The following is a 15,071-nucleotide window of genomic DNA, read 5'->3' as shown; positions in this document are numbered from 1 at the left end:
CTTTAAAATGGAACTGCGGTAAAGGCATCATACTGTAAAAAACATGTTATGGTACTGTAATAGGGCAGTAACACGTTGCCAGTGAGTTACCACATATATACAATAAAAAGTCTAACAGTGCATGGCAAAGTCCATATTTATAAATGTGGAGGGATGTGGGGATTTGAAACTATTTAGCTGTACAATTTACGATCATTCGCGATTTATAGATTTCACATCTATATGCACGTTATCTGTGCGCACATTCATTTTATGAATCACACGTACGCACTTTTGAAAAATTATGGTGGGATCAAATTTAGTCCGATTTCTATGCAGCATTTTATAAACCAGGCCAAGGGAGCATATACTATATATGCAATAATAACCATGTTCATACATTTCCCCATTCACTTAATCTCTGAATCTCTGTTTAAAATCGATTTTCTTTCACAGATAATTATGTAAGCAATGACACACTTACAGCCACTTTGGTACAATTTTTTTCCCGTGCAAGATCCCACTGTCATTTAGGCTGAACAGTGGCATTCATGACCATTACTGCCTTCAGATGAGATATGAAAGACAGTGTCATTAGGAAAACATTAAACCGTTGGGCTTTAGCCGCACTGCAGATGAAAAGTGCACATTTTTGCTCTTAAGAGTGATTCTCAGAATTTCATCTCTTTTGCGAGTTTTGCAAATTACAAAAAAGCATGTATGTCAGAAACAATTCAAACTCTTTTCTTTTTACTTTTAAAGTGAACTAAAATGTATAAAACCCCATTTTCTTATTGTTTTTCAATATTTCACTATGTTCTTACCTCAACTTAGATGAATTAATACATACTTTTTTCAATGCGTGCACTTTTAATGGTGATTAAAGCTTTGTGAATGTGTTAGCATTTAGCCTAGCCCTATTCATCCCTATGGCTCCAAACAAGTTTTATTTTGTACCACCATACTTACTTGTGTAACTATGTAACAGTCTTTAAATAGGGAAAACATGGAAGTGTTTGGTGGCTTCTAAATTCATCCCTGTTTGGATCCTAAGGAATGAATGGGGCTAGGCTAAATGCTAACACATTCACAAGGCGCCATACAAAGACCAAGTGCACGCATTGAAAAAAGATAGGTATGCACTAATTCATCCAAGCTGAGGCAAGAACATAGTAAAATATTGAAAAACGGGGGTATTTTCCTTTAACATTTTCTAAAATGTCCAGAATAAAGCTTGGCAGTTCTCTCAGTCTAATTCTGTCCACTTCATGTTTGTTGTTCATGCTTTCAATCTTAGCTTGACCTTTAAAGATTCTTAGGTTGCCTATATACTCTCAATGGTTTTAGTGTGCCAGTGAGTCAGGTCTCTTCCTGCAGAATCTTGCTGAATAAAAGGATTCTTAGATTGGTCGCGTTTATGCCAAGAAAGAACATCCTAAAAACAAAAATGTATATTTGTAAAAAAAATATTGTTCAACTTATTGTTTGTTTTATTAACTATCTAGCTGTCCTTATACTATATAAAATAACCTGTTTTTGTCTGAATGGTTCCATGAAGAACCTTTATCATCTGAAGAATCATTCTGCTTCAAAAAAGTATGTTCTTTGGATTATAAAAAGGTGTGAAAGAAATAGTTCCTTTCAAGGATGGCAATGCTCTGAAGAACCGTTTAAGCAATAAACGTTTAGTATTGTTGTCTTTATGTGTTGACACTCTAAAACACTCTGTGCTGCGTGATAGGGATTGCTGAACTAGTAGGAAGAGGTCATAAATTGGTTTCTGCTGGCTTCTCTCAGCAGAGCGCCGAAGCAGATGAGCAAACACTTACTACATCAACTTACAGCCAATAACGGAGAACCTCCCAAAGAGTCATGATGACATGTCTGTTCGTAAACAAGACCTTTACCACCACAAAACAATCTCCTGAGATGTTGTTCTCTCAAATGTTCAATTGTCAGCCAGACTAAATGGGAACTGCGTCATATTTTAGAAGCTGAATCGATAGAAACATTGTGTGCAGTAAATGTTATCGTGGATTTTCCAATACTCATCTTCAGCTTGTATATCGAAGAGTCCTTCAGGCTTTATTTTCCAAGTAGAAACCCACAGAGATGATTACCATAGAAGCACAGAAGAGGTTAAACATAATTTCCTCCTGAGGATGTTTACCAATAGCCTCAAAGTTTTCCTTTCCCATCTGGTCCCCCAATCCATTTCCCAGGATTTGTGCAGTTGGAAGGAAAAGTCAATTGGGAATTTAATCATCTTCATTGAGTGTATTAACTTAGTTTCTTCAAACATTTGGCTGATACATCAAAGTATTAAATATTATTGCACACACATTTTGCATTCTGATGTTTTGGCATCACCTTTCTCAAAATGGTCTATGTTACAAAATGTCCTAAAGATAGAATAATACACTACTAATAAAAGGGCGGATATCACACTAAAATGCAAGATTTAGCTGCCTCCCATTCCATATTTTGTCTCAAGATGCGCACCAGTACTGTTTTTTGTATGGTTTGTTTGTAAAAACTAGTGCTGAGCAAAGATTAATCGCGATGCATACACTGAAAACAATGATTCATCCAATTTACTAATTTTTTTTAAGGTAAGTGGTTGCAATCAATTTATTTAAGCTACATTTAAACAAATTTTTTTTAATACAAAACAAAACAAAAAAACTTTTGTTTAAATGTAGCTTAAATACATTGATTGCAACCACTTACCTTAAAGGGGTGGTTCAATGGTATTTCAAGCATTCTGACTTATTAACACAGTTATAGAGTTGTTTCCTCATAGTAAACGTAGGCAAAGTGTTAAAAAAGCAGTTGGGCGTGTTACAGAGTATTTCTGTGCCGAATGCCAGGGTTCGTACAAGTTTCTGAACGTTTTTTTCGATTACGGGTCCAGCTGACGTTTCAGGGGTTTCTATACATATCACTTCTTTATATGGGCACTTCCCCCGGAAAAGCCCGCCCACCCGTCAATCAGCGGGACACGCTACAACTTGAAACATCTTATCACGCGACAGCTTTGTTTTAATTTCAAAACTCAACAATGGCACGAAAGAAGAAGTGTGTTTTTGGATGTAAGGAGAAGAAAGCCAGCCTTACAGAAACAATGGATATAGTTTATTATCCGGGGTAGCAGCAGAGTTTTGTGTGTCTGTTTGATGCGCTGGATTTTCCCAACCGGGTCATGAGTTGCATGCGGTAAGTAAGACTTCTGTCTTATGTTGGAAATGGGTGCGTGCATATTATATAAATGACACGAACATGAAGTGAATCATAAGTTATAAGTGTTGTATAGTGTTGCATGACTTGTACTCGCTCCACCCGCGGTAGTTACTCCTTTTTCATTTATTCGTACACTATCGGAAAGATTCGGTAAAGCTAATCTTTCTTTTATAAATTTGATTAAACTAAAGACTCTTCGGAGATATAAAGGATGTCATACTACTCTATAGGTACTCCAGATTAACATCAGAAATGCAGAAACAGCGTGTGTTACGTGACATTTAAAAAAATGTGTAAATTGAATTAATACTTTTTTTCAGTGTAAAAAATAAAAGTATTTTTTTTGCATAATATGTGTGTGTGTGTGTGTGTGTGTGTGTGTGTGTGTGTGTGTGTGTGTGTGTGTGTGTGTGTGTGTGTGTGTAATTATTATGTATATTTAACCACACACACACACATATGAAGAGTTTGGTTCCAAAACGCAATAAACGCCATTTTTGAAAAAAATGAGTTACTGCCAAAATCAGTATTATATCAGGTAATTAGTTAAAAGTAAATTCTTAATTTTACGCAAAATCCAATATCCGCCGTTTTATTCTTTCATCTTTTCTCCCTTTTTTCCCAAAATGCGACAAACGCCACTCCCACTTTTTTACAGAACGCAATAACTCCATTTCTGATATTACAGCCCACCGTTCACGCAATGTAAACAAACAATGGCGGACGCGCGTAGTACACGGAGTCCTGGTTTTCCTCATCTACTTTGTACTACGTGATCAACAAACAAAACAAAATAATACTTTAATTGCATCGATAAACCTGTGATGGTTTTCTGTGATGGGAAAGAAACGTAAGCCACCAGCATCTAACAATTTCCCTGAGAGGCACTCGGGAGACGGGTGCTTGTTCTCCCGACAGCATCAAGCTTCTCATGCTAACACATTGACCCCAGAGGATCTTATGAAAAACTGTACACAATTTTACTCAAAGTCAACGAAAATCGAGCAGGACCAAAAACATTTTACAGTCGATCGCTGTGAAAGACGTTAAGCCAGTGGTCTCAAACTCCCGGCCCGCGGGCCATTTGCGGCCCGCCCTCCCCCTATCTGCGGCCCGCGTCACCTTTCAAAAATATTATATAATCTGGCCCGCAGAAAGATTTTTATTCACTTTGTTTTATATTCGTTTGATTTTTGATTTAAACGTTTAAGTGTTCGTTTACATGTCGCGTCTAACAACGCGTTAAAACGAGTCAAAGCATTACTTTCCAAAGTGCTCGGAAGCGGAAGTTGCGCTCCGTGGCGTGGGTCGCGTCACCCGTTGCTACGCAGCAATGAACCGAGCGCTCTGTGATGTGGAGGATAACGTAATGCGTGATCGGATTTTAATTCCTCAACTGAACCTCGCGTCAATCATATCATTGTCACCACGCGATCAGTTAATCTGGTTGGGACTTTGTAGTGTTTGTCCAGAGAAGATTTGTTACTTCCGGGTGTATATCAGCTGTTACTCAGAAAAGATTGAGCTGCGGTGGGATTCACATCAACAAGTAACAGCTTCTAATGGAGACAACGCATGGAGGCAGAGCCGTACGTAATGCAACACATTTTAAACTACAGATAAGAAAAGCGCCATCAAAGTGCCCAGGTTAAGAAAAGATAAAAGATGAGGAGAAATGTACAGAACATAAAAGTATGTATACTGCTATATATAATGAAGTATAATATATTATTATGTAGCTTACTATTCAATTACACACAGAGCAGTATTATTTTTTTTGTCCAACTAGCTTATGTAACATTGACTACCCATTCAAAAGTTATGGGATCACTTTCACTTATTAATAATTTCCCACATATAATAGAAAATTAATTAAAACTGAAATAACAAAGAACATAATGTCAATACTATGACTGAAAAGAATCCAAAATAAATCAAAACAGAAACACTTACTGGTGGTAATTTTTTATAATAGTTTATAAATGTATACAGGAATTAAATTTGTTAGTTTAGTGCAAGGTTATAATAGGTCTTTGTTAAGATAAGGTTACGAAAAGATTTACTTAGGCTACTTTTTAAAATTATGTATATTAAAAGATTAAACCACTGCTTGTATATTTTCAAGTATTATTATACATTAAATAATAGAAAGTAAACATGACATTTACAGAAATATTGTACTTTTTTGAACGTTAAAATAGCTCTGTGGCCCCCCGATGAAATGTTTGTTTTAGAAATGGCCCCAAGCCAGTTTGAGTTTGAGACCCCTGCGTTAAGCGAAGACGTCAAGTAACCGCAATGACAGTGATCTTAATATGACAAAGTAAGTGTTTTGATTAATAACATTAATGTTTATATTTTTAATTAGTGTGTACAACTAGTCAACTAAATGAATATAACATGGCAAAGATGAATGCACATTTATATAGGCTATTGATTCAATAGATTTATAGCATTTTGAATAAAAACTTGTCATGGATTTATTGCATTTTGTGGAAAAAATAATCCGTTTTTATAATAAATCTTTGAAAATCAACTTATGGATTTGAATTTTTTATGTTTTTATAACCTGAAGAGGCTGTGTGAAAGTTTGTAACAGAAAATAGTTGTTTTCATCTTGTCACTTTCTTGGTATAGAAAACACGTTTTTACCAAAATTTGTCAAAATGGATTTATTGCGTTTTGGAACCAAACTCTTCATATATTTCAGAATTTTTAAATTTATATATATAAATAAATATATATTATTTAATGTATATATATCATATATATATATATATATATATATATATATATATATATATATATATATATATATATATATATATATATATATATATATATACACACACATGTAAATATTTCTTAAATACATAAATGAATGTGTTTGTATTTATATATACATAATTATTACACACAGCACACCTTCATACAGTATATTATGCAAAAAATTACTTATATTGCATTTAATCGCAATTAATCTTTGCCCAGCACTAGTAAAAACTTAAAAGTCCTAATATAACTAAGACCTTTTCCAGGATTAATCTAAACCCTGTGTGTGAAAACGCCCCAAAATGTTTGACTGAGATGATAAGCAATGGAGAACATCATTAGGTGAATCTGCACAATCTGCAATCACTGTATTGTTAATATAATGGCTAATTATATAACTCCTCAGTAATAATGATCACATTGCATTTGATTCATAATACCAGCAGGATTAAAGAATGCTTTTGAGGACTGCCAAAATGAAGCTGGAAGATTGTTTCGAAATTGGGCCAGTGGCAAAATAAAGACTTTATCACACACTCAAGCCATCTATAACCTGTAGTCACGCCGCAGCCAGCTCTTTAAAGAGAAAAAGGGCTATATTACAGAGCTGGACTTGATGAAACAAAAGCTTTTTTGAGTTTGAAAGGAGGCCTGCAGATGTTCTGATGAGCTATTGTGAAAACCAAAGGGAACCGTTTCAGTAAGTCATTCGCACTTCATTTGATAACGGCTTCAATCAAAAGACATTTTTTGATCTCAACTGAGGTGTAGACGTGAGAGATGAATGTACCTCGTGGAAAAATAGGGTGGTTAATTATGTATACCGTACTTGGTTTGATAAAGTACCTTAAAGGGATAGTTCACTTTAAAATGAAAATTCTGTCATCATTTTCACATCCTCATGTTGTTCTACACCTGTATGAATTTTTTTTTTCTGATGAACACAAAAGAAGATAATTTGAGAAATGATGGTAAACACACAGCAGATAGTGACCATTGACTTCCATAGTAGGAATAAAAAAATATGATGGAATTTAATGGGTACCGTCAACTGTGTGCTTAACGTCATTTATCAAAATATTTTCTTCATTATTTTTCACAGTACTTCCAAAATACCTTTTTCCTACTATGGAAGTCAATGGTCACTTACTGCTGTGTGTTCACCATCATCTCCCAAAACATCCTTGTCTGTGAAGAAAAAAGAAATTCATACAGGCCAAAACAACATGACGATGAGCAAATGATGACAAAATCTTCACTCCAAAGTGAACTATCCCCCTAATTTTCCCTTTTTTCCCACTTTTTCATGTCACACTTTCACACAAATACTGTATAGGGCGTACTCACAATATAGACATTTATTTGTCTACTTAGAGGAACATGATCAGAATTTGAAGCAGATTTCTAATAAAATTCGTACAAATTAAATCTGGTTTCCGGCTTGTGCGTGTATTGCAGATGACCTTATTCTCTGATCATAAGGTCAATTAATGCAAGTGCTTTTCTTTTCATAATAAAGCTGTCAATAAAGGTAGTTTACAATCCCGTCGGCACATACCATCCAACGTTTGTGCTTTATGAGACTCGTACAGGGCACATCAATCTAATACTTGTGCTTAAAAATCAGAAAACCATTTAATGCTTTATTTTAAAGAGATATATTATATCATTATTAATATTATCATCATCATTATTCCTACAAATACATGGATCCTGGCACTTTGAAAAAGTTTTCTTTCTTTTTTTTGTTAAAACCAAGAAAGCTAAAAATATCCTATGGTGAAAAAATAACGCAAAATAAGGAAATATTTCATCACGTAAAGACACAAATAAAACTATAATGAAATCAAAAAAGAAAAAATTCTACATCCTTTACAAACACTATGGCCCAATAATTTAAGAAAATAGTGTCTCTAAAACGTTCATATTGCTTTGTACCTTCATCAGTGCCCATACGGCAGTCAATACAGTGCTGTGAAGTCTTCCCAACGGCCAAAAGGGAACACACTCCCTCGGGCTCTGCGCTGACTTCCGTAAGGAGGTCATGAGGTTGCCAGCAGAGATCTGCTAGCGTCTTTGAGGAGAGAGAGAGTCTTATTATTAGCTTGTACGATCCTCGTCACAAAGTCCTTTTTCTTTTTTTCTTTTGGCAGTAGAGAACAAATACAAGGTATAGTTACTATTCCCCATGGAGTATTCAACATTGTTGCATTATTACTCTCTAAGATATTATTACTATTACTATCACCATCACGGATACACCGAGTGCATCATGTGTTATGTGCGTGTCTGTGTTGGGTATGTAGTCAAGGTTCAGTGCTCAGAGCTTGTTTTCTCAAAAGAGAAACTTGGCAGAGTCAACAGCTTGGAGTTCGCAACACCATCTTGAGGAAGACCATCCCCTGCCCCAGCCAAATCAAAAGAGTCCTTAGATTCACTGGACGGAGCACGCCTCCTCAGGCAAGTGTCCCGGCTTGGGAGTGGGGGAGGCACTATCCCCAAAGTTGGATGGTCCAGTCCCTCAGGAGGATCCACGGAGATGCACGGGGGGCTCATTTTTTTCTTGCGTGTGCGGGGCGAGGACTGTTGCTGCAGACTGTCTGCTCGCGAGACAAAACCGGAGGAGATGGAACTGCGCTGAGGACTGCTCTCCACGGACGAGCACACCTCGATGGAGTGTCGCCGTGGGTCGTCTAGCCAGGACGAGGGCCGCGGTAGCAGCAGCGCCCGTTGGGCCTGAGTGTCCACGCTGTGGTACTTCTTAAGCTGACGCCTACTCGCACCTTGATCTCCTACGCCTCCATCGTCACTCCTCCCAACGAGCCCCGCCCTGATAATGCGCGATACCTCGTGGTCCACTGAGTCCATTTCCTCCTGCCTGGCGGGGGGCGGCGGAGCATTGGCGTGTCTGGAGAAGACATTGTACTGGTCGTAGGGGTTGTGCTGCGTGTGGACGCTAGGTCTCGACGGTTTCGGAGAGGCGCCTGGTGTGGCGGGGACCAGAAAGAGTGAGGGCTGCAGTTGAGGTGGAAACTTCACAAGGGAACATGAAGGACCCTCACTGTCCGCTCCCTCTGTGCACAAAGTCTCCTGAGAGTCAGCACTCACTGCCACCTGAGGAGAGCAGGGACGGGAGGAGGTGAGGGGAGGGTAGGGGTAACATTAGGGATTTGGACATGAAAGGATGACAGTAGTTAGTATGAGATGTTAAGGGTTTAGAAGCCGATGGAAGGGAGGGGAACCGTGGAGTTAGAGTGGAGTTCACCATTAGCATTTCACTCCACAAGCTCTCTGCTTCAAACGATGGTGGTGACGTTAGAAAAATAAAGACACCGCCTTCGGGCATCTGATTTGAGTGCTTTTGTAGCCTCAGTTACATTGAAAATCTGACACTTGCTTGTATCAAACGTATAACCACAGATTAAACCTTTAACCGACAAAAATAGTTCTTAAATTGTGCTCGTATATCAAAGTTCAATAAAACTTGCTCAATAGCAGTTACACATTCGTTTTAAAGGCATAGTTCACCCAAAAACTAAAATTCTATCATCAGTTACCCGTCCTCAAGCTGTTCCAGATCTGCATACATTTTTCTGTTCTGCTGAACACAAAGGGAGATATTTTGAGCAATGTTTGTTACCAAACCATTTTTGAGCACCATTAAAGGATTAGTCCATTTTCTTAAAGAAAAATCCAGATAATTTACTCACCACCATGTCATCCAAAATGTTGATGTCTTTCTTTGTTTAGTCGAAATTATGTTTTTTTGAGGAAAACATTCTAGGATTTTTCTCATTTTAATGGACTTTAATGGACACCAACACGTAACAGTTTTTATGCAGTTTAAAATTGCAGTTTCAACGGAGTTTCAAATGAATCTAAACGATCCCAAACGAGGCATAAGGGTCCCACCTAGCAAAGCAACCGTCATTCTTGACAAGAAAAAAAAAAAAAATGCACTTTTAAACCACAACTTCTCACCTTCCTCCGGTCCTGTGTCGCGCCAGCGCGACCTCACGCAATTTGTCATCACATCAAGAGGTCACAGATGATGTATGCGAAACTACGTCCCAGTGTTTACAAGTGTGGAGAAAGAGGACCGTTCCGACGTTGTTGTATGTGGAATGATACTAATTCATGTCTTTGTGTCAGTTTATTGTTTAAAATGGTCTGCAAATGTACGTTTCATATATGTAACACGTGACTTTTCCACAGCATTACGCAATTACGTGAGGTCACACTGGCGCGATAGATGAGAAGTTGTGGTTTAAAAGTGTATATTTTTTATTTTTCTTGTCAAAAATGACAATCGTTCTGCTAGATAAGACCCTAAGCCTCATTTGAGATCGTTTAGAGTCTTTTGAAACGGCAATTTTAAACTACATTAAAACTGTTACGTGTTGGTGCCCATTAAAGTCCATCAAAATGAGAAAAATCCTTGAATGTTTTCCTCAAAAAACATAATTTCTTCTCGACTGAACAAAGAAACACATCAACATCCTGGATGACATGGTGTGTGTTATTTTAAGAAAATTGACTTTTAAGCATTGGAAGTGAATGGTGCTCCTGTTTCTGCTTGTTTATAAATATCTTCCTTTGTGTTCAGCAAAACAAAGAAATTCACACAGGCCCGCTACAACCCGAGGGTCAGCAAACAATGACACAACTTTTATTTGGGGATGAACTATCCCTTTGAAGTAACATTCCACGAACAGCAACCAGCTGAATTGAAAACATACATTCTCAGTATTTGCTGTGTTATTGTTTTCATTGCACTTTTGATTAAATTAGAAAGTTCACTTGTATTTTGCCAAATACATATTATTTCACCTTTTGCTCTATTGCTCTTTACTAAATAGCTGTACCTTTAAACCGTATTTACATGCTACTGCTATGGGTGAAGTCACAAAGGTGAAAACTTATCAATTGCACTTTCAGTAAAAAAGTATGTAATATTGGTTTCAACAGGGCAGACGAAGATTTACCCTACAGGCACTGTTTGGCAGACTGCACTCTGAGCCACTGGGCTACTGCAACAGACCAAAAAACCCACTTTTCTTCACGGGACCAAACTGTCTCCGAAACGGAGGGAGTCCAAGAGCAGCTCTAGCCCAGTAGGAGAGAGGTGGGCATTATGGGAGGTGCTAAACATAGACATTAAAGAAATACCTAGACCGCGCATTGGCCGCTTGGTCCGTTCCTGTGATACGTCAGCAGCGCCGCCATATTAGATGTGGCAAGACTAGTCTGCAAACTAATGTTTGTTTGTTTTTAAGATATAAAGCACAATAACTTTTACAATTCTTAACTGAATTTAATGAACGTTTATCTGAGTGGAGGACATAAATGTTTAGTCTACCATTGCTTAGAATATCGATTGTTAAGAAAATGAGTCCAGAAAGGGTCCCAAGCTGTCACTGGCGCAGTACCTATTAAAAAAGTCCTAATATGTTCAATTCAGGTACAGATATGTATACATTATATGTACTACTCTTTTGTGCCAATATGTACCTCTGAGGTACGAATATAACCTCTTTAGATGCAAAGATGTACTTTTTGAAAAGGTACAGCCCTTGTGACAGCTAGGGGACATTATTGGATCATTTTTTCTGACAGTGAATTAATAGTCTGCTATCAAATAATGTTAGAATGACCAAACACAACCAGAAACAACTGTTCAAGTCTTTCTTGTGAAAGGTAATTCCCTGAGAGTGGTTTTAAAGTGTGTGACGGTTCGTACACTGCAAAGGTGCACACAACGGATGCATTTTTTCCTCCGGTTGCTTTGAGAGTAATGGAGAAGTTGCCACATATAATATTGGGGCGCCGCTGACGTGCAATCCAGCAGCCAATGCTCGGTCTAGTCACCTCTCTATGTCGATAGTGCTAAAGATCAAGAGGAACTGTGTCAGCTTGGGAAAGTTAACCAACAGAGAAAAGAGACTAAGGCTGTTGTGTGTTGAAGCTTGTGTGATTGAAACATTGCTGCCACCTAGAGGCGTGAGACAAATGTTGGCAACAGTATTGTTTGAAAACATAGCATTCTGGAAAAAGTTTAGTTTTTAATAAACAATGATGTTTATCTAAACCTTTTCATACATTTTCTTTTCTTCGAAGAAACATAAATGTCACAAAACAATCTAATTTTAACTGGCAGCTTGCAGATAAATTGAATATAAAATCAAATACGCTAACACTTTACTATGAGGTTGTATTGTTAACTTTAGTAAATGTAACATGACCTAAGAATGAGCAATATAGTTTTTCAGCATTTATTAATCTTTGTTAATGTTAGTTACTGCCATTGTCGATATTAGTTCATTGTGCATTAACTAATGTTAACACTTTGACATTTAATAAAAAAAAACTAAAAATGTATTAGTTATTTTTGAATGTTAGCTAATGCAATAACTAACATCAATAAAAGCACATTTAACGGGAAGTGTTAACGGGAATATGTTTAAAATTTTAATTTATAAAATGTTAACTTTCTAATGTTATGGTGTTTACTTGGTTGGCCAACAGCTAAAACATTATTATAATTGAAACATTAGTTTGAAAGATAAAATTTACAAAAAGTTTTCTGAACTAGGTATTTAAATATCTAAAATCTACAGGTATTTAAATACCTAAATAATCTTTCCCATGTAACAACTAGCCCCAGTCGCTATTGTAAGTAAGCTTAAAGGAATATTCCATTTTCTTAAAAGAAAAATCCAGATAATCCACTCACCACCATGTCATCCAAAATGTTGATGTCTTTCTTTGTTCAGTCGAGAAGAAATTGTGTTTTTTGATTAAAACATTGCAGGATTTTTCTCATTTTAATGGACTTTAATAGAGCCCAACATTTAATACTCAACTCAACACTTACACTGAAAAAAATGATTCATTGAATTTAATCAATTTTTTTAAGGTAAGTGGTTGCAGTCAATTTGTTTAAGCTACATTTAAACCAAAAAGATTAGTAATGTAAAATAAAATATAAAACTTTTGTTTAAATGTAGCTTAAATAAATTGATTGCAACCACTTACCTTAAAAAATTGATTAAATTCAATGAATCATTTTTTTCAGTGTCACATTTTTTTTCAACAGAGTTTCAAATGTCTATAAACGATCCCAAACGAGGCATAAGGGTCTTATCTAGCTAAACGATTGTCATTTTTGACAAGAAAAATAAAAAAATCAACTTTTAAACCACAACTTCTCGTGTAAATCCGGTCGTGATGCTCCAACGTGACTCCACGCAATATGTCATGACGTCAAGAGGTCACAGAGGACGAACGCGAAACTCCGCCCCAGTGTTTACAAATGTGTTGAAAGAGGACCGTTCCTACGTTGTTGTATGTCAACTGATACTAATTAATGTCTTTGTGGCAGTTTATTGTTTACAACGGTCCGCAAATGTGCGTTTTATATATGTAAAACGTGACCTCCCTACGTCACTACGCATTTACGTTAGGTCGCACTGGACCGGACCCAAACGAAAAGTTGTGGTTTAAAAGAGCATATTTTTTCTTTTTCTTGTCAAAAATGACAATCGTTTTGCTAGATAAGACCCTTATGCCTCGTTTGGGATCGTTTATAGACCTTTGAAACTCCGTTGAAAAAAACTGTTAAGTGTTAAATGTTGGGCTCTATTAAAGTCCATTAAAATTAGAAAAATCCTGCAATGTTTTTCTTAAAAAACATAATTTCTTCTCGACTGAACAAAGAAAGACCTCAACATTTTGGATGACATGGTGGTGAGTAAATTATCTGGATTTTTCTTTTAAGAAAATGGAATATTCCTTCAAATGACGCCTCAGAAAGCAGCCTATAATTACCATGCTGTTTTAATTAAACACGTTAAAGGGGTTAAACGGTTTTTTTGTGCAAATAAATGATTGCAGACACATTCTTAAACATGTCTATATAGATTAATACAGACATTTCTGTATAGATATTGTCAAATCAATACTCTATACTCTTTAAGTCCCCCTGATCTTTAACCTTTGGCCTTTGCAGTAGCCATGGTGAAATGCATTGGGCTGGAGGAATAGGATTTAAGAGGTTTGGGAAGAGAAAAAGGGAGAGGGTTTGAGGGGTCTGTGGAGAGGGGGGGCCCTGGGGCCAGCTGAATTAAACACCCCAATCCGGCTCTCTCAGAAACAGGAGTATCTGTGTCTCAGGAGCAGCTCGGGGTCGGGCTTGGGTTGGACCATGCTGAGCTGCACAGGTTAAGTCACGTTAGTAGGTAAGCAGGCGAAAAAAGCAGAGAAAAGGAGAGAATGCAGGAAGGATTAAGAGTAGAAATGTACTGGCCAGAGGGAGAGATCAACAGTGCAGAGGTGTCAGACTTTATATCAATCATATTCCTATAAGCCTCCAAATGCAATCCATAAAGTATTGGAAGGCATGTTATGCATTACTAGAAAAGACGGGCAGAGATAAAATACAGACAAACATACAAAGCATCATTCGGCATTCAGAAAGGGAGCCTTAAAGGACAGAAAAAAAACCTGAGCTCACCTGTCTGCGTAAGGTGCGTGAGAGAGTGTGTGCCCGACGAGGTGGAGGAATTCGCGGGATGCTCTCCGAGTCTGAGAGGCTATGAGGACTTATCGGTCGAAACAGATCGGTGGGCACAGTCAGATGCTGGGTGGGCTCTTCTGTTTGAGATTGGATCGAGCTAGTAGACCCTATGTGAACACATATGTTATTATATTGCTATTACATGCTTATAAACCTTTAAAACATTATTTTACACGTGCATATTAATGCTGGGCACAGTTCAAATTTCACTGCCGTACCTGTTTGAGCTAAGTGAGGTGAGGTTGTGTGGGTTGAATTGGGCTGCAGTGGCAGGAACATATAGCTGTCATTGGGCAAAGAGTGTGTGCGGCCCACTGAGGTCTTCTTGACGTACAGCAGGTGCTCATGCGTTGGCTCGTCTGATTCGTTGAGGTCCGAGGGATCTGTTGGATCTGTGGTCTGCAGGCAATAAAAAAGGTGCAGATTGGGATGTGAGAATGTGCTTGTGTTTGGGCCATCAGGGGGCTTTCCTTAAAGACACATGGAGATGCACACATATTGTACC

General features: G+C 37.4%; 1 protein-coding gene across 11 annotated transcripts in view; it reads right to left on the bottom strand.

The window, feature by feature from the left end:
• Nucleotides 1–7,607: 7,607 nt before the first annotated feature.
• The window catches only part of cacna1g (calcium channel, voltage-dependent, T type, alpha 1G subunit), a 272,840-nt gene continuing 265,376 nt past the window's right edge, over nt 7,608–15,071 (bottom strand). For 10 of the 11 annotated variants that reach the window (XM_055176552.2, XM_055176558.2, XM_055176553.2 and 7 more), the window contains 3 exons: nt 14,785–14,965; nt 14,504–14,673; nt 7,608–9,105 (listed from right to left, as the gene is read on the bottom strand). In XM_055176552.2, the coding sequence (XP_055032527.2) occupies nt 8,305–9,105; nt 14,504–14,673; nt 14,785–14,965 (1,152 nt within the window). In that variant the 3' untranslated portion in view covers nt 7,608–8,304. Of the gene's footprint in view, nt 9,106–13,731; nt 14,203–14,503; nt 14,674–14,784; nt 14,966–15,071 lie in introns of those variants that run through there. The other variant, XM_055176561.2, reaches the window with a different exon arrangement.

This window comes from Misgurnus anguillicaudatus, chromosome 4 (genome assembly GCF_027580225.2).
Source record: "Misgurnus anguillicaudatus chromosome 4, ASM2758022v2, whole genome shotgun sequence".
Classification (NCBI taxonomy): Eukaryota; Metazoa; Chordata; class Actinopteri; order Cypriniformes; family Cobitidae; genus Misgurnus; species Misgurnus anguillicaudatus.
The sequence above is the reverse complement of the archived record's forward strand: the minus strand, read 5'-3'. Positions and strand labels throughout refer to the sequence as shown.